The sequence below is a fragment of the Tenrec ecaudatus genome, chromosome 5 (assembly GCF_050624435.1).
Source record: "Tenrec ecaudatus isolate mTenEca1 chromosome 5, mTenEca1.hap1, whole genome shotgun sequence".
Classification (NCBI taxonomy): Eukaryota; Metazoa; Chordata; class Mammalia; order Afrosoricida; family Tenrecidae; genus Tenrec; species Tenrec ecaudatus.
The window spans coordinates 71816896-71837500 of NC_134534.1; the positions used below are offsets into that span (position 1 = coordinate 71816896).

General features: G+C 36.1%; 1 protein-coding gene across 1 annotated transcript in view; it reads left to right on the plus strand.

Annotated features, from left to right (window-relative positions):
* The window catches only part of ARFGEF1 (ARF guanine nucleotide exchange factor 1), a 120026-nt gene that overhangs the window by 51498 nt on the left and 47923 nt on the right, over nt 1-20605 (plus strand). Inside the window, exons 8-18 of the mRNA XM_075549601.1 lie at nt 2451-2626; nt 3845-3978; nt 5775-6009; nt 8079-8178; nt 8291-8430; nt 8545-8653; nt 9186-9387; nt 14601-14712; nt 15342-15547; nt 15809-15893; nt 18425-18596. Coding sequence (XP_075405716.1) covers nt 2451-2626; nt 3845-3978; nt 5775-6009; nt 8079-8178; nt 8291-8430; nt 8545-8653; nt 9186-9387; nt 14601-14712; nt 15342-15547; nt 15809-15893; nt 18425-18596 — 1671 coding nt within the window. The remainder of the gene's footprint in view (nt 1-2450; nt 2627-3844; nt 3979-5774; nt 6010-8078; nt 8179-8290; nt 8431-8544; nt 8654-9185; nt 9388-14600; nt 14713-15341; nt 15548-15808; nt 15894-18424; nt 18597-20605) is intronic.

Consider the following 20605-nt stretch of genomic DNA (forward strand, 5'->3'; position numbering starts at 1 on the left):
TGGAAAGGGGGAACTGATTACAAGGAGCCACATGTGACCTCTTCCCTGGGAGAGGGACAGCAGAGAAGGGGGGAAGGGAGACCCCGAATAGGGCAAGATATGACAAAATAACGAGGTATAAATTACCAAGGGCATATGAGGGAGGGGGGAAAAGGGAGGGAGGGGGGGAAAAAAAGGAGGACCTGATGCAAGGGGCTTAGGTGAAGAGCAAATGCCTTGAGAGTGATTGGGACAGGGAGTGTATGGGTGTGCTTTGTACAATTGATGTATGTATATGTATGGATTGTGGTAAGAGTTGTTGAAGTCCCTAATAAAATGTAAAAGAAGAAAAAAAAAATGTAAAAAAATAAAAAAAAAAAAAGAAAAGAGGAGAAAACAAGAGAAAATGATTAGGGCAAAGAATGTACAGATGTGCTTTATACAATTGATGTATGTATATGCATGGACTGTGATAAGAGTTGTATGAGCCCCTAATAAATTGTTTTAAAAAAAAAAAAAAAAAAAGAAATCTTATTCTAATTTGTAATCCATAGCTCAGATCTCACTAGCTTCTCACACTGATTTTTATGAGTTTGTTAAATTTTTCTAATAGAAGCTTTGAATTAGAGAGTCTTGATACTTTAAACCCGTAAGTTAAATAATTTGGGGTAAATGAAAAAAAAAAGTAGTTCCTATATTGCAGAATATACTCTTAAAATACCCACAATATTCCCACACATAGAATTTACAGAAGCATTTAATCTATTTACTATAGTTATCCTCTAGACAATTTTTTGATCCATTGTATTTCATAAACTCTTACCTTTTTTTTTGAGTTCTAGAAATCTTCAGTTGTACTGGTGGGCTCCATCCAACTCAGGATATTAGTTCTTTTTAAAATAAGTCTCAATTAGTCCATTATTTGGTTGGAAATTTTTGATCAAATGTAATGTCTTCTCAAGTCAACTAAGCAGAGCTTATTTGTAGGGAACAGACGTGCTTCCACTATGGTTAATCAGTCGTGCCATGGCATTCTTGAGCCTTTGTTTTCTGGAGGGTGAGCAGTCTATAGCCTTAGTGTGAGCGGGCAGACTTTTGAGTCATCACAGGCAAAGAGGTGAGGAGGAGGACTGCATCCTTCTGTTCCAGGGAAAACACTGAAGCTTTAGGAAGGAGTGGCTGTTTTGAAGGCGAGCACATTGTCAGTGTACCAGTTGTGTTGTGTTTCTGTAACATGTACATTTAATCATAAAATTTGCAGTATTAAGTAGCATGTTGATTTCATTTACAGCAAAAGATCTGCCTGGAAAGCAACTGTGTTTTATGAAACCCAGAGTTTCCCAGATGTATAGCTGAGCTTTTTTTTACCTTCATGTCACAGTTGTTAAATGTAAAACATCGTTTAGAATTAACCCTCCTCATTAATCACGGTGTATTTTAACATGGAGAACAAAAAGCAATGTCTGGATAAGGACACCTGAAGCTCCTACTCCATTCATTTCATTCCTCAATCAAAAGTTACGATATGTTAATACTGAGACAATTGTGTTTTTGCAGATACTTTATATATTGTATGTGTGTATTTTGGTGAATTTCCATAGACACTGTTATCTCAATTTTGCTGAAACGTAAGCAAAGAAAGACAAATAACTTTCCAGTTAAAGTGTTGGATATAGAAACAAGGATCTTTCATCATCCCAAATCTGCCCTCATAATAGAAAGTTTTCCTCATGCTAGCTTATAGTTTATTTCAGTGTTAGCAAGAAAGGACCAATTTCCTGACAAGTGTCTATTGAGCTACAGTCTCACACTCATATAACACACTCTTTTAAAAAGAGCTACACCTAGAATAATTCTAGGCCTAGGTGTTCCACTGGACTTCCATGCTCTGCTGGAAGTTATTGTTTCTATTTATATTAATTGCCCATATGATTACTCAGCATAACAGAATGAAAACTGTCAATGTAGGCCATCATTTTAAAAACTGGTACTAAGAACACATTCTTAGAGATTAATATCCTAAAAATAAAATGAGTGAGATGAAGTATGTTTCAGGAACATAACATTACTGTTTGTTCCCTTTGAAGAGCTGAAAGCATATTAGCCAATTAAAGGCTGTATTAAAGAAGCATGTTACCCTAAACTTACTTGATATGAAATTTGGTTTAAGACCCTTCTGTTAACATCTCATGGCAGTAACATTCATTCAAACCCAAGTTAGTAAACTAAAATTAAATTCTGTTTTGGCACCTAGTGGTTAGCATTTCATCAGCTGAATGTGTTTCATTGCCAAAGCAACTTCAGAGTTATCTTTGTACATATTTTAAATTCATACTTGTGAGTTCGTTAACCTTTAAATGATGACAATACATATTACACATACTGTTCTTTTGCCACTGCTTCATTTGAAATACTATATGCTTTTTATACATACACTTGGTTAATTCAGAGTGTTTTTTAAATCTTTTTAGACATGGGAGATGGCACTACTGTAAATGCAAACACAGATGGCAATGCTGGAACTTTAGAAGATGGGAGTGATAGTGAAAATATCCAAGCAAACGGAATTCCTGGAACACCAATTTCTGTTGCATACACACCATCTTTACCTGATGACAGATTATCTGTCTCTTCCAATGATACTCAGGTAGATTTGGAGGGGACGTCTCAGTAATCTCACAGCTGTCTTATATTTAGTTGATGATACTGGCAGATTTCAGTATGGGAAAATAAAATACTTTTTTCCTCCCTTCCACTTTATATAAATCAAAGCAGCTTAATCCCAATGTTGATGGTTGTATTCTCAACTTTAAAGCCGGTGTCATGGTTTCCATCTTCCGTTCACCTTGGCCCATTTGAAATGACATTGATAAATAACATCCTCAAAAGAATTCGAGTATCATCATCTAAGCCGTCAACATTGGAAGGGAATATGGACTACTTGGATTGATATCAATGAAGCCAGGGTTGGGAATTAGGAATGTTAATTATATATGTATATATTTCTGGTATCCTAGAATGAGGAAAAGGAGTGGGTTAATAGTTGGGTTGCTAACTGCAAGGTCAAGAGTTTGAAATCACCATGTCTTTTTTGAGACAAAGATTTTCTGCTCCCCTAAATATTTACAGCTCCAGAAATCCAAAGGGGCAATTGTGTTCTTTCCTGTACAATTGCAGTCAGAATCAACTCAACGGCAGTGAGCTCTAAGGGGGTGGTGGTTAAAAATGAGAATGAACTTTGAGAAATATAAGGAGCATCCTTTGCTTAAGGCTCTAATGAAATTACTACCATGGTAGTAGCAGGTCTTCACTATTACTGTTAGTATTATGTAGATTTTATGCTTATCTTTTTAGATTAGAGCATCCTATCCTCAATTCATGATCCATCTATTGACCTTTAAGTATTATTGGCGTGTAGCAAATACCAACTTTTAAACATTGCTTTGACAATCTTCATTGTCTGTGCCTGCTCAAGAGTAGATAAAAAGTTGAAAAGGAAAACAAAGCATGTAACAGAAGAAAGTATAATTTAGGCCTGTGGATGAAATATCCTGTCAGGGCATCATGAGATAGGGTTTTATCAGTAATCCTATGAACTGGGTCAATTAAAAACATTTTTTTGGTAGCAATGAGGCAATATTTCAGAACAATGCAATTTTTTGTAGGCATTTAATTGTGGATGGGTGGGGTAGTTTGTCAAATTAAAGAAAAGTGGTATAGCAAGTACCTCATCTGGTTTTCTTTTGATAGATAGGGTAAACCTCTTTATATTAATGTGATAAAAATACATTAGAAGAGTGTTTGAAAAAATGAAAAATACTGACATCTGTCTTATCATGGTCTGTTGATATGTCGACTTGTTTAGGAATCTGGAAACTCTTCAGGACCTTCACCTGGTGCTAAGTTTTCCCACATTTTACAAAAGGATGCCTTTCTAGTATTCAGGTCATTGTGTAAACTGTCAATGAAGCCACTGTCAGATGGACCGCCAGATCCAAAGTAAGTCAGTAGTTGTTTGGCCTGTTTTCTTTTTCAGCTTGAAGTTTATTAAGAGAATCTTTGAGTTTCCTTTTATTCTCTTGGTACTGTAGCATTCAAAACTTTGTAGGCTGTTTCATGCTTAAATTAAAAATGTGAAAAACACGTGATTTCCAAACCTGCTGGAGTAGGTACCGTGCATTGTTTCTCCAAGAGGACGGACAGCTTCATAGACGGGTGCCTGCCCCACAGTTGGCTCTCAGTGAGTATTGCTGAATGAGTGAGTAAGCGCAGGGATGATTTTTGTTGTCGTCGATGTCAGTATCGTAAGTAACTTTGGAACTCAAGTAGCTCTGTGTCCTAGCTTCAGACTAGGCTTCTGGAAGCATCAAAAGGTAATTAAACCCCAAGTAAATACATCCTAAGTGTCATAATGTACTATGTGCATTCATTAAAGTCTGACAAAATACCTTAGGGAGTGCTTTAGCATACACGTCATGTGCCTGATTCCTATAAAAACATTTACTTCGAAGGCATGATTTTGTATAAGTTATAAATAGTCAACTATCTTTGTAGGGATCAACTTTACTGCTTGAGATTGCAGTTTGGGATTATTAGAGTGACCGGGCTTTCCTGAGGAAGTACGAGCTATTGCAATATAATCCTTGGAGAACTTTGAGGAGAGAAGCAGGAAGGCCTGCTTGGGATTTTAAAATAGTGTATAGCTAAGGGAAAAAAGAAATGGAAACTCATATAACAGTTTGAATGTGGCACAGTCTAAAATGTTTGTGATGATTTTACTCTTTGTTTTTTAATTCATTATTAACTGAGAGTTAATACATGTATCGTTCCATAGTTCAATCACATCAAGCAGAATTCTACAGTTGCTACCCAATTGGTTTCAAAACATTCTTTTTCTTCTGGATTCCTTGACATCTTCCTTTTAACCCCCGGGCCCCCTGAAGCCCTTTTTTTTACTTGCTGTCCCTATAGGTTCATCAATCCTGGGTTTGCTAAACTTGAACACAGGAAAACATAGAACACACAACGTCATGAGGGTGACCTCCAATGACATAACACCCCTGAGACACACCCTAATGTGAACAGGTGTGATCATTTAAAATGGGAATAGGGTTGTGAACAAAAGCAACGAGGCATACCTCTTTTAATTTTTCCTTCTGAAATGGAAAAATGCATTGACTAACATTTGTGTGGGGTTCCTTTTCATGTAAGCACATTCATTTCATATATACTCTTGCTGGGGGATAAGTTGGTTTATGATTCTATGGTAAAAATACATATAACAGATTTTGCCATTATATCCATTTTGTGTGTGTATAATTCAGTGAAATTAATTAATTCCCCATGTTTTACTACCATCACTACCACTCATTTCAAAGCGTTTACATCACCTCAAAGAGAAACTCAGAACCTCTTTAACCAGTAACTCCTTTCCTCCCCATACCCCTACCCCAAACCCTCTAAAAACCAAACCCATGTGAGTCACAGCCCAACTTGTAACCACTCTGCCACCAGAGCTCCTCCCTCAAGCTCTGGTCACTACTAATTTGTGAGTGATTTTTTCCATTTAAAAAGTTTGTAGAGTCACACAGTACAGGAAGCATCTGTAATTATCTCTTACTTATGGCTAAGCTTATTTACATACTGTGCTATCTTTCTGCATTTTAGTTTTCATTTTCTCTCCATTAAAAAAAATACATAAAATTATGCGGTGCCAGGAAATATCTTTGGAACAACCTGTAATTACCGTAATGTTAGATTTGTTCATATATTGTGACTTCTCTTTTACATTTTAGATCTCATGAGCTACGATCCAAGATTCTTTCATTGCAGTTACTTCTGTCCATTCTGCAGAATGCAGGACCTGTTTTCAGGACTAATGAGATGTTTATTAATGCTATTAAGCAGTACCTATGTGTTGCACTCTCAAAAAATGGAGTCTCGTCTGTTCCAGAGGTTTTTGAGCTTTCTCTATCAATATTTCTAACTTTGTTATCAAACTTCAAGACACATCTGAAGATGCAAATTGAGGTAAGGTTTGTATTTAGGTATTAAAGTATAAGATTACTGGTGACAGTTTCATTTGGTTTGTTTTATATCAGATTTTTAATACTAAAGTTTTTCAAATTGCAGATCATTTATATGTTCCATACCATACACACCCCCAAACTTCTACCCCATTCTCATTTATTTAAGATGTGTCTATGACGTGCTAAGCTCTTATATGGAGCACTAGGAATGCAAAACCAATTAAGACCTAGCTCTTGTCTGTGAAGAATTTGTGCTAGTTGAATGAATGTGTCTAAATGTCGTGAATTAATTTCGCCCTCACACTAACTCTTTCATTGTTTATATTGTATGTGATTGTGACTTTGGTTAGTAAAAGAAAGCTCCAAGTTTTCATAGTGACATTGATTGAGGTTTATCTGTGGTACCAGTGGTACCATTATTACTAACAGAAATTTTCCAATACCATGTTAACTTGAAATCAGCTTTGACAATTATTAACAATTTCTATGAAGACTGAATGGGAAAAAAGGCCCAAATATATACCGTGTCTATATAAATGGTTTTAAACTACTTAAGATTTAGTACTTTGCAAGGGGTGCTTGGGGAGGGTATTTTTTGGGGGGATTATAATTTAAGACATTGAAAAGAATTATTTTTGCTTTGTGTTTATATAGAGAATGTATTAATTTTTGTAATGTATAATGTATCTAAAGTTTTCTCTACATTTTTTAGAGATATTTTTAATATCTTTCTAAATATTTTAGAAAGAGGCTCTAAAATATTTTTAAAAATTTAGCAGTACTAAATTAGGAAACTTCCACGTTTTCTTTTTCTACAGTTCAGATGTACCAATTTCTTTGTTTACCCCTTCAAATCAACATTTTAAAGTAGTGCTTTGTGTTGTATTGATGGGATACTTTTCCAACTTTTCATTTGTGAAATTATTGATTGAGTTGAGATGGTATATGTCATTAGAGATAATCATTTGTATGTTGATCAGTCTTTACCATATCATATTTGACATTTAGTGTTTGGGCTTATCTTTGTGTTATAATTTATGGTAAGACCTAATAATTTATTAACTTATTAGAAAGGATAAATTATTATTTTCCCAGACATTTGAGGTTGTTAAGCTAGTCATGGAATCCTATATTAATATTCTATGACAGCTATTAAAATACATTTAGAACATTATAGTAATAAGTTAGTATAAAAACAATTTAGTTGTTCTAACTTAGAAAACACTTTTATTTGGTCCATATCTTTTGACATAATATACCTTAGTAAAGTTTCAGAAGTTTGTCATATATATCTATTTAAAGAATACAAAGCTTTAGCTAAAGACAGTTACTATTTTTAGTATTTTTAGATGATCTTCCCAATTATCTTCAGGAACTACAAGCGGAGGATTGTAGTTGTTAACATTTGAAACTTTTTTATCAGCCTGCGTGTCTTTTGTTCTTAATATGTGATTTCTATGGTGAATTAGGTGGGGTGGGGGTGTTACATTTTAGATGATCAATTTTGTATTCAAGTGAGGAATCATTTGTATTTTTCAGACAACAGAGAGCTCCAGTTTTGTGAGTAATTGTATAAATAAATTACATGGGCTACGTCCTTTTTATTCTGTCGATTAGAATGCCAACTCAGCACTGCCTCTGGGAGGAGAAGACCTCATTTTTCTCCTCCAGAGCCACTGATGACTTTGAGCTCTTTGTGGTTCGCAACCTATCAGTGATGTGCAGTAAAATGAATACTTTTCTCAGAGGATAGACAATGGTTGAATTTAGTTTTGTAAATATGCATATGTTCAAGGAATTATCACGTGATAATTCTATAATGAGGGACCTCTAAGTCCTAGCAGGTTTCTTCTGCCGTAGCAAACAAAACACAACAATTTGAAGTGCAGTGCAGACACTGTAAGAGCTCCTTAAAATCATCAGCCCATTTTATTTTAGTTTTCATGTATTAGAGAAAGAACTCAAAAACTTGCGGAAGACCCTGGGTCCGCATTTCTGCTCTATAGTTTTGGGATATTTGAGACTATACATGAAGCAACATTTTAAACAGAAGTTTTCCCTTAACCCCAGGTATTCTTTAAGGAAATTTTCCTGTACATCTTGGAAACTTCAACCAGCTCATTTGACCACAAATGGATGGTTATTCAGACCCTGACAAGAATTTGTGCAGGTATTGAAAATGAGCTTCACTACTCTCTCACTGATAAGAAGATACTTACTTGGTCAAATGTATTCCTATACTAGATGCCTTTTATTAAAATTAATGTCTTACATTGTTACAGATGCTCAGAGTGTAGTGGATATTTATGTAAACTATGATTGTGATCTAAATGCAGCAAATATATTTGAAAGATTAGTAAATGATCTATCAAAAATTGCCCAAGGACGGGGCAGTCAAGAACTTGGTATGAGTAATGTTCAGGTAAGAATTTTTTAACACTTCTTTCTAATATGAACTTTGCCATGGAAAAGTTACATTTTGTTTGTTTAATATATATGCTTGCTTTTCTTTAACTTTAATTAATGATTTTTGCAGGAATTGAGCCTGAGGAAGAAGGGTTTAGAATGCTTAGTGTCGATTCTGAAGTGTATGGTTGAGTGGAGTAAGGATCAGTATGTGAATCCCAACTCTCAGACAACTCTTGGTAAGGGGCAGTTTCATTTTTAATTCTTTTCTTCACTTTAAGTAAATTACACTTTCAAGAATGCCATTAAAGCGGTTCATGACCTATTTTATTCCACGAAGGAGCATTCCCTATGAATTAAATAACTAGTTTCACAATGATTAATTTCCAACTTAGTTTTCAAAAGTATATTTAAATTTTTTCTTAACCATGATAGCTTAGTAATAGCCCTAGTTTTCTGTACTGTTTTTGGATATTTTTAAGATCACATTAAAAGTGAACACATTTGTGCAACTTGCTGTAAGATAATCAGGGGAGGAATATGTAAAAGTGTAAATTGTACACATCCGGGTTTCATGTTCTTGTTGTTGTGTTAGGTTTGTTTGTTTTACCGTGTTTTAATATTAAGATCTGCCATGGTACTTGATGTTTGATTTGTGTTACATTGGTATCACCATAACATAGAAATATCTTGCTTTATTCAAATTTGTTTGATCTTTCCTGTTTCTTTCCTTTATTTAACAGAATAATGCATCAGTTTTTCTTCTTATAGGTCAGGAGAAACCCTCAGAGCAAGAGACAAGTGAAATGAAACATCCTGAGACCATAAACAGATACGGTAGTTTAAATTCTCTGGAGTCAACATCATCATCAGGAATAGGCAGCTACAGCACACAGATGTCTGGCAATGATAATCCGGAACAATTTGAGGTCCTAAAGCAACAAAAAGAAATAATAGAACAAGGGATAGATTTGTAAGTATCAGATTCTTCTTCTTTTTTTTGTTTTTGTAGGTGAAGCTAGGATCATATGCTTTTACTTTTTAAAACAGGCTTTCTAAGTGATTTTCTTTTTTTAAAATACTTTTATTGGGAGCTCTTACATCTATTATCTCAATCCATACATTCATCCAGGGTGTCAGACATATTTGCACATATGCCACCATCATTTCAAAGCATTCTCTTCACACTTGAGCCCTGATATCCGCTACCCATTTCTTCCTCCCCAGTTCACCTTCCCTCAAGAACACTTGATAAGTTATAGATTATTTTTTCCATATCTTGCATCGTCCTCCGTCGCCCCTCACCCACTTTTCCATTATTCACCCCACCTGGGAGGGAGTTCTAGGTTGATCCTAGTGATCGATTCCTCCTTTCCCCCACCACCCTCTCCTAATCTTCATGGTATCTCTACTCTACCTTGTTGGCCCTGAGGGATTTATCAATCCTGGGTTCCCTGTGTTGTAGACTCTTTATCTGTAGCAGTGTGCATGCTCTGGTCTAATCCAATTTGTAAGGTAAAATAGAGTCATGATAGTGGGGTGAAGGAAGCACCAAAGAGCTAGAAAAAAGTTGTGTGTTTCATCAGTGCTATATTGTACCCTGACTGGCTAATCTCTTCCCTTTGACCCCTCTGATGGGGATTGGGTCTCCACCACACACACACGCACACACACACACCACCCCCACCCCCCAATTCACCTTGAGTATAGTTTTATTATGGGTCTTAGATGCCTGATAACTGATCCCATTGACACCCAGTGATCACACAGGCTGGTGTGCTTCTTCCATGTGGGCTTTGTTGCTTCTGAGCTAGATGGCCGCTTGTTTACCTTCATTCCTTTAAGACCCCTGACGCTAGATCTTTTGATAGCCCGGCACCATCAGCTTTCTTCACCACATTTGCTTATGCACCCATTTTGTCTTCAGCGATCATGTTGGGAAGGGGAACATCACAGAGTGCCGGATTGTTAGAACAAAGTATTCTTGTGTTGAGGGAGTACTTGAGTTGAGGCCCAATGTCCCATCTGCAACCTTAATTCTTAACATATAGTTATGAGTACATAGTTCTATACCCCTCTCATTATATATATGTTTACATATGTGCATGCCTATATTTAGGACTCTATAAATGTCCTTTGCCTCCGGGTTCTTTCCTCCATTTCCTTTTTACTTACCTCTTGTCCCTCCATCATGTTCGGCTTTCATTTGTGTTTAGTAATACCTCACTGCTACATTGCCTTTGATTGAGCCCCACTAGGCATCCTATGACTTTTCTCCCATTGATTTTAGTTCACTTGTTGTTCCCTTGTCCCTGGTTTGGTTCCCCCACTCCTTCCTTTCTCCCACCTCGCCTTCTCCCATATTCCCCTCACTTCCCCCCCCACCCCGAACCACTGGTCCCATTCTTTTTATTTCCAAATTATTTATCCTGCCTATCTTATGTAGATAGACATGCAGGTACACTAATAAGTGCAAAAGTGAGGCAAAGCCAAATAAAACAGCAAAGGAAGTAAAAACGAACAAAACAATAACAACAGCAAAAAAACAAATACAAAATAACAATAACAAAGACACTGGAAAAAATGGAAAAGCCTATAAAATAGTTCAAAGTCGAATCTGATGGGGTGCAACACTCTGTCTCCCAAGTCTATTTTTTGTATTCATTCTCCAGGGGTTTCATCAGTCTGCTCCCCCTGCTGCTCTGCTGCCTGCCCTCAGTGCCTCGCCCCAGCATGATGGGGCCAGACCGTGCACTATTACTGCACTGTGTCTCCAATGCTCTCCCCTGCAGCATCATGGTTAAATGCAGCACATATCAGATTCTAAGGAGAAATTTTGAATAATGGCTATGCTCTATGCCACCCCTCCTAGTTTTTTTTTAATTTTTATTACTATCTTCTAATTATCACATTTCAATGCATAAAATGGGTGGATTATTTTCCTGAATCCTAGACTTGTAGTGTGGTTTCTTAATCTCCCTTGTTCATATTACTCTCCCCAAAGAGACTCTCATAAGTCACAGACAGTATTTTCATATGAATTTTGTAATATATACATAGCTTGCATTTGTTGAATTTCATTTGTATAATTTTGTATTCTCCGGTTAGCCTAGTAATGGAAACTTGCTACTTTTATTTAGCATTACTCTTTTTTAATTGTATAGTTTTTGCCCTTGTTGGTTAGACATTTACTATTCTTGTTATTGATCTATTTTTATAGATTTCATTCTTACGTATCAATAAAGTGGTTACTTCTTTATCCAACCGAAATACTGTACCGGATTCTGATCTTTTTTTCCCACTAAGTTTTGTACCTCAGGCTTCTTTTAGATTAGATTCTATCTGGATGCCAGCACATTGCTTTTCTCCTCCTTATTAACTATCTCATCTTTCAAAGGAATGCCAGTAAGAAAAATGTACATGTTTGGCTTTTCTGTGGGAATCTGGCTATAGCAAATCTCTTTACAAGCTTGCTTTGATTGCTACATATGCTGTAAAGCATTCCTCTCTGGCACTGACTTTTGGTCAGTTTTCAGGTCCATTTGTCAATTTGTAAAGCAATTCTGATAAAATTTTGTACATTTTCTTATTTATGAAATTGTAAAATTATATAAAATTGCCTTACTCATTTTATTTGTTCACTTAATATTTAGTATCAAAGTTCTATCTGTTCAAGACATTATTCCTGGGAAAACTAGATGAAGGAAGCAGCCTTCACTTCTGAAGGACTCACAGATTTATTTAGATTGGAATTCTGCTCTGTCCCTTGTCGGACACATAGTTTATTAGTGGTACTATGGACCAACCACTTTGAAGGCACTGTCTCTGTATGCAAGGTTATAGTCTACATATGCGCAGACTATCTTTTAAAAATAGTAATGTGTAAGGTTCATAAAGTTTCGCCAAGGTATTGCTAACTGATGTGGAATACATGAGAGGTGAAAGAGGAAGTCACAGGACTTCAAGGTGGAGATGCCCCTAGACTTCAGCCCTCCCCCCTCAACATTTGAATTTGCTTTCAACTTCATGGACCCAGTGCTTGCTTAGTCTGTATTTCCAGATACTTTTCAGCATCTGTTCTTTCAGTGACACCGCTTAACTTTCCAACCTCTAACCACATCGTCTCAGCCTTTGTTGTCCTAGAATCCTGGGAGTTAATTTAGATTTTCCCTCTCTGTTAGCTTATACTGTGTTACTAAATCCAGTTGAATATACTTCTTAAGCATCTTGGTGACAGTCTCCTCTGAAATGCCCATTCCACAGCTATTTTATCAAGTCAAACCATCCCTGCAACATGCCTTGACTAAGACAATCTTCTCAGTGACTGCCTACCTTGGGTATTCTTTCTCTTAATTTTGTTCAAGACTTTTTTCACAGTTAACTAGAGCAGTCTTTTTGGATGAAAAACTATTTATATTTATCCCCTCTTGATCTTAGAAATAAAACCCAAAGTATTTTATAAAAGCCTCTAATACTCTTCATGATTTGAATCTGCTCTATTCTACTGCACCACCTACTACTTCACTATCTCATTTCACTGTTGCAATGTGGTTATTTATTACAATATCATGCTTTATACTTTTGGTTGTTCATATGAGCTTTTCTGCCTGGGATTTTTTTGGGTCCTGCTTTAAAATATACATATAAGCATTCTTTAAAGCTCAGTTCAAGAATCATCTCTCCCAGGAAATTAATCATGATGGTCTCAGTTAATTAATCACGTCCTCTGCTGTGGTAGCTTCTGACTTTAAGTAGATATCAGCTTGTTGTATTGTAATTTTCAGTTGCATTTCTTTCACTAGAATGACAGCTCCTACAGAGTAGGGAGTGTGTTTACTTTGTGCAGGAAATCTTTGGCTTGTATTAGTACATGTGGCAGTGGCAGAATTAGAACTTGAGGATGGAATCATTCAAAGAAGACAGAGAAAAGCATTCTAGGCTAAGAAAATGGCATGTGTACCAGCCCACAGGCAAGGCAAACCGGTAACCATTGAACAGTTTGGCAGTGATTTGGAGGAAAGATGAGAAGTAGGAGGTCAGACAAGATTGTTGAATTGGTTCCAAATTATTCTTCATGTAGAGGAATTTTTTCTGGTTCCTCGTGGACCTGACATGCTGCTGGAGAAGTGGTGTCATCAAAAAAACGTTTGAAAGGTGACTGCCAGCAGTGTGCAAAGGAAGGCCTGGAAAATGAAATTGCAAACTATCACCCAGGTAACAGGTGATAAGGGTCTGTAATGTATTAATAAATAGATAAAAGTAGATGGTAAGTTGTTTGGAAGCAAGGGAGTGACGTTTGAATTAGGTCATTAAGCATAAGGAAGAGTTCTCTAATTAATCGAGCAGGGAAAAAGCAAGCATTGTGTGAATAGAATGAAACCCTACCCTACTGGAGCAGTGGTTACGTGCTCAGGTGAAAAGGATGTTGGTGGCTTGACCCCATCCAGTGGCTCTGAGGGACAAACACTTGCCAATCTACTCCTACGAAGATGTCAGTCTAAGAATCCCTACCTGGTGGTTGTACTCTGTCATACAGTGTCATTCAGAGTTGACATTGACACTGTGCCACAGAACACAACAGCAGCAACTTAAAGTTAGATGGGAGCAGACGGGTGGGGAAGAGAGGACACTGAGATAAACGAACTGTGTTCTGTGTCAGTGTAATTGAGTTGGTCTATATTCTAAAATAATTGGTTATACCTAGAGGTTTTTAAATTTGGGAAATAATGATGTCATATTTCCTAATTCAAAATCTTTTAAAAGCTATTTCCAGTATTCAAAATCTGTACTTTAAAAGCAGGAAACTGGACTTAATCAAATGTTTGTTAAATGAATTCAGAATACTTTAGTATTAAGGAGAATACATACTAAAAGTATGAGATTGTTAATATTCACCACTTGGTTTAAATCCATATATTATTTGGCATTGTATGTGAATATACTTGTAATAGTCTAGTTTACCACTAATGGTAATGTGATAAAAATTTTGTCTTATTGTTACAAAAATAGTCTTTGAAGGATCCATAGTGTTGATAAGAATAGCCTTCCAGTCAAGGCTTTTTCTAAGAAAAGAATAAGCCCCTGATTTGGTTTTATTCAGTCATTAATTTACCTTAGTTTAAGGTTTTCTAGGTAATACAAATTATTTTCTATTTTTAATGTTTCTTTAACTTTAACATCATCTAGATTTAATAAGAAACCAAAGAGAGGAATACAGTATCTCCAAGAACAAGGAATGCTTGGTATTACCCCTGAAGATATTGCCCAGTTCTTACATCAAGAGGAAAGATTAGACTCCGTAAGACTACTGTTTTACTTCATTTTAATCTCTTTATAAAATTGCAGTGCAAGTTAATGATGCATATTGTCACTCCTGTAAGATAATCTCAACATAGAAGGGTAAATCAAAAAGTATTGCTTCTAGGCTTCTAGTTCATACATGCATGGATTTATTCTAAACAAAACATGTTTATCTCTTTGTGATCAGTAAATAGCTATGTGTTATCATTAATACACTTGTCTTAGCTTTCAAAATTGTGCCAAGCAAAAAAATAAAAAACATTTTGAAGGTCAGGACTAAGACCAAAATTTTGACAAAATTTAAATGACATCATTCCAAATTATTAGAACTTGGCAACAAGTTTATGGAAATATTATCCCCACAGAAAACAATAGTCGATAGTTGGATCAAATGTACTAAAGAAGGTCAGAAAGACCTCCAAGATGAGCCAAGAGAAGGGAGACTGTTGACCTTGGTGAGCATGGGAACTGGCTGATAATGCATTTCAATCTTACATTCAGTGTTTAGATCATGACCCCTCAGTCAACAACTGTGGTTGTTACAGATTTGTTTGCTCTGTGAATGCTTGTGTGATAAGTAGAACATGCTTATAAGATAAACATCTCTATATGTTCTTTTTATATCAGACTCAGGTGGGTGAGTTTCTGGGAGATAATGACAAGTTTAACAAAGAAGTCATGTATGCATATGTGGACCAACATGACTTCTCCGGGAAGGACTTTGTTTCAGCCCTTCGCATGTTTCTGGAGGGATTCCGTCTCCCAGGGGAAGCTCAGAAAATCGATCGATTAATGGAAAAATTTGCTGCAAGATACCTAGAATGCAACCAAGGGTAAGATTCCAATCCCGCTGTTCACTGTCACTTATATCTAAGACCGGGTGCTTGGGGCATATGAGGGTTCCGAGATAGCAGGACATGAGCCCCTGCCCTCATAAGACTTTAGATTGTCTTTGATCTAGAACTAATATGGTAAAATGTTAGGAGATAGAACATATCCTCTAAGAGAAAATGAAACGTACAGGAGTAAGATGACTTTACTTAAATAAAACTGTAACTATAAAAGTTTGTAATGTGATACATTTACTTTTGCAGACAAACCCTTTTTGCTAGTGCAGATACTGCTTATGTTTTGGCTTACTCAATTATCATGTTGACCACAGATCTTCACAGTCCACAGGTATGTTTTCTTCCAAGAAAGCTGAACAGTTGTATAAAGTAAATTCTTTTCAACCCAATAAGAAAGTAGTAGTTGAAATTTTACAGAGTTTGAGGCATTCACTAAATTGGGCATTTATTTTGGGGTGGTATATATTCTAAAAGTGCAATTTCTTGTAGTAATTCTAATGAGACTTTGAGGTTATGTGTAAAACAAATCTGTATTTGCCACTCGCATGGTCAGCAGTTACATAAAGTATTAGACAAGCTTTAAGAAGGTGCTAATAGATCTTCTGCCTATAGCTGCCTATAGCTGCCTATGCCTATAGCTGCCCTAACATGGGAAAACACTACATAGACATCTTTCTTCTTCTTCTTAACGTATTATTATAAATTGGGTAAAGGTTTCCAGAGCTAATCAGTATTCATTCAACAATCCATACACATTTTGTTTCATGTCATTGACTGTAGTTCCTACAATATATTACCATTTATACCCACTTTCTACTTGTGTTCCTGTTTTTCATTCCTCCTACTTTCTTAACCCTTGTCAACTTTGTCCTTGGACAAATACAGTTTTTTTTATTTCAAACGATTGATTCTTCTAAGGTCTGTGTACTACCCTAGTCTTATTATTCAACTTACAGACCTGTCTCTTGTTTGGTTTGATTTTTTTAAGGCTTTTAACTTCAAAAATAGAGAAATTAGTGTAATGTTCCTGTTGCCCAGCTTCCACTGTGAAAAACTTACGTCCAGTCTTTTCTCCATATATATTTTCTCCCCTTGATTATTTAGAAGCAAATCCCAGTTACCATTTAATCTAAGAAATGATTTCTCATTTCAGTCTGCTACCTCTAAAAAGGGTAAAGACTTTAAATATAACTACAGCATCAATCTGCTTATAAGAATGTTTTGGTGCATCCTAGGAGTAAGTATACACCAATATTATTATTGGGCTGTGAAATGAAGTGTACTTCCTTTATTATTACATGTATCAATTAAAATTTATTTCGTCCTTTTATTACCTGTGTGACCTGTAATTTTGCAACTGCTATGAATCGGGCGACCCCCGTGAAAGGGTCCTTCAACCCCCCCAAAGGAGTCATGACCCACGGGTTGAGAACCTGTGGTTTAAGAGAAGGTTAGAAGGGAAATATTTGTCAAACATGTAACAAGGGATTTGGAACTGAAATTATACCTTTACGTACCATGTTTCAGTAACTGCGCATAGACCAAGCATTGACTTGCTTATCTTTTTTCCTTTTTAGATAGTTTTATTAGATCCTAGTGCACACATACAGTTCAGTAGTTCAGTCATGTAAGAAGAGTTGTACAGTCATTTCTTCAATCAGTTTTAGAACATTTCCTTCTCTCTTTTACTCTTGTTATTAGCTCCCCATCTTTATTAGCTTTTATATAGACTTTACAACGTTTGGGTTTTTAAAAAATTATAGATTTGCCTTTGGCATGTTGTTATCAGTGTGGTTCAAGGAGCTCATCTTTGGGGTGTTCATTGTCGTGTGTGTGTGTGTGTGTGTGTTTGTGTTTTCATGCTTTGGGAAAGCAGTCTTAAATATCTTCATAACAGAATTTTAGTCTCTTATTATTCTCTCTTACCCAGGGGCTGGCAAACTGGCTTGCAAACCATATATGACTCTTTCCGTATGTGCTTGTGCTTCTGAACTAAATTAGAAAAAATTTAAAGGATACTATTCAGATAATGGTGATTTCAGTTGTTTGTAAAAATATATTTATGGCTCTGAGGGACAGGATTGGCTGCTGACCCCTGGTCAATCCCAAATTATTTATTATTTGTTACTCACTGATCTTTTGGGGTTATATAAATGATACTATATTACATCTGTGCCCTATCTTCTACATATGTACACGTTTTATTTTTTTTATTTGTTAAACACTTGTTTCATATATTTTTTTAGTAAGCACCCAGTGTTGTCTGTTAAAAGATTCCGATCACATACCACTTACTCCCCTGAGAATAGTACCTTGTCTTCATGAGTCTCCATAGAACATGTGCTGGTCCATGTGGCCTCACAGTTCTAACTGGTTGTTGTCATACTCTTTCCTGTCAGACTACTGCACAGAACCATGTGCTTGTACACAGCCTGAGCTGTTGAGAGAAATGATATTGTTTAAAATAAATTTTATTAATTGTTATTCTTTACTATTACATAAAATTACACTTTTAAATCACTAACAATACTTATATGTTCTTCTGAACTATGATTTGAATCTATTTCAGAGACTCTGGTTGTAGCTCTTTGACCATAGCCAAATAATTTCTTTTTTTTTTTTTTTTTAGTTTCATTTGTAACTGTATGTCCATTCAGAGTGTATGCCAGTAGGGGTCTTTTCTATATTGTCTTCGTATCCTGTGACTTCCCTTTTTTCATTTTATGTATGTTTTGTTGGTATTTTCTACTTTCCTTTCCAAAGTATTTCTATTATCTCTCTTATGGTAATTATTTGAATTCTTAAAATACAAGTGAAAATGTCATGTTAACTTTAGGAATTATAATGTTTTTTTATATCTAGGTTAAAAATAAAATGACAAAGGAGCAGTACATTAAGATGAATAGAGGAATCAATGATAGCAAAGACCTTCCTGAAGAGTATCTGTCAGCTATCTATAATGAAATCGCCGGGAAAAAAATATCCATGAAAGAAACAAAAGAACTCACTATACCTACAAAATCGAGTAAGCAAAGTAAGTATCCTAGTCAATTGAATCCTGATATTGTTCCCTGGAGAATATATAAATTTTAAGAGTATTTTCACTTGAATTAAAATTAAGTAACTGTATGAATATGAATAGAGCCATGTCTTGATGAGAAGTCCTTAATATACAGCCTGATGATCTGATTATGTGGGAAAAATCTACACGAAATGCCAGTGTTAGTGTGCCTGTGATATATACTTGCCATTTAGAATTCAGTCTCAACAAAAATTCAGAAGTCAAAGAAATTGATTGTGCTACTTAAGAATGAGCCCTGCACTCTCATCAGTCTTTGTTTCTGCCACCTGGTACCTACAAGCAGCATACTACCATCTTGCTGGATGTAGGTAGTGGTGGTTTAGGAGAAAGTTAAGATCATTTGGAAGTTTGTGGAGCCTGAAATCACTACTACTTTTTTTTTAATCCACTACTTCTGACAGACTTTAAATTGTCACTGTACCATCCTAGATCTAACCAGGCCCCACCACTGAGCCTGGCACCCATAAAGATACTGTGTAGATTATGTAGGTAGTGGTTATTAAACTAGAGCTAAAATATGATTGCAGTATGAGGTGAAGGGGGTGACTCAAGAATATAACTAATACAAAAAAGAGGTTTATGCCTTTTTTGAGGACTACGACTTGGGAAACCTGTGTTGCTGGGAAAAAGCAAGAAGTTCTATGTCATATGAGATACAAATATGAATGAGGGAGTTTATGGAAAAATGGAACTTTTTGAAGCTCCCTCATCTTAACTGGTCTTATTTCTTTAAAAACAAACAAAACATGAGGGGTCATGTTCTAAGAATGTTTAGTAAGTTCTATGTCATTTTATAGGAACAAGTACAGAGAGATAAGTAACTTAGATTTGTAGAATCTGTAAGGCAAGCCATTTGTGAGGAGGTACCATTCAGGCACGTGTGGCTTAAAGATACCAATGCTTTGTACCTTTCAGTGCTTCTCACCTACCCCTCACTTGGGTCATTTTCCAAGTACCTTGATTGACAACTATATATACATTTTTTAATTGGGGCTCTTACAGCTCTTATAATAATCCATACATCCATTGTGTCAAGCACATTTGTACATGTGTTGCAATCCTTTTCAAAACATTTTCTTTCTACTTGAGCCCTTACTATCAGCTCTTCATGTTTTTCCTCCCCCCATGAACCCTTAATAAATTATAAGTTATTATTTTCATATCTTATACCATCCACTGTCTCCTTTCACCCATGTTTTTCTGTTCATTGCACTGGGTGAGGTGAGTGGGGTGTTATACGTCGATCATTGGACTCAGCCTCCCCCCCCACCCCATGATATCACTACTCCTTTTACTGTTCCTGAGCGGTTTATTGATCCTGGATTCTGTGTCGAGATCTCTATCTGTACCAGTGTATATACTTTGGTCTAGCTGGATTGTAAGGTAGAACTGGGGTCATGATAGTGGGGGAGCAAACATTAAAGAACTAGAGGAGTGTTTTTTGTTTCGTTAGTGCTGTCCTGCACCCTGGCCGGCTCATCCCTTCCATATGACTCTTCTGTGAGGGGAAGGACAATAATAGGGGCAGGACAATAATATTTTACCTCTTCCCTTTTCCTAGCTTTTCTACATATCCCCAAATCCTACTCCAGGATTTTTTTAATTAATGTGAAATTCAGATAGCATAAAATTAACATTTCAAAGTGAATGATACAGTGACATTCAGTGCCATCACAGTGTTGTACAATTAAAACCCTTTGTCTAGTTTCAAAATATTTTCATCACCCCTAAGGGAACCCCCATACTTTTGTTTTAAAATCATTTCATTAGGGGCTCATACAACTCTTATCCCAATCCATACCACACATCGGTTGTGTAAAGCACATTTGTACATTTATTGCCCTCATCATTCTCAAAACATTTGCTCTCCACTTAATCCCCTGGCATCAGCTCCTCGTTTTCCCCCCTCCCTCCCCGCTGCCCCTCGCTCATGAATCTCGATAATTTTTTTTAACATTTTA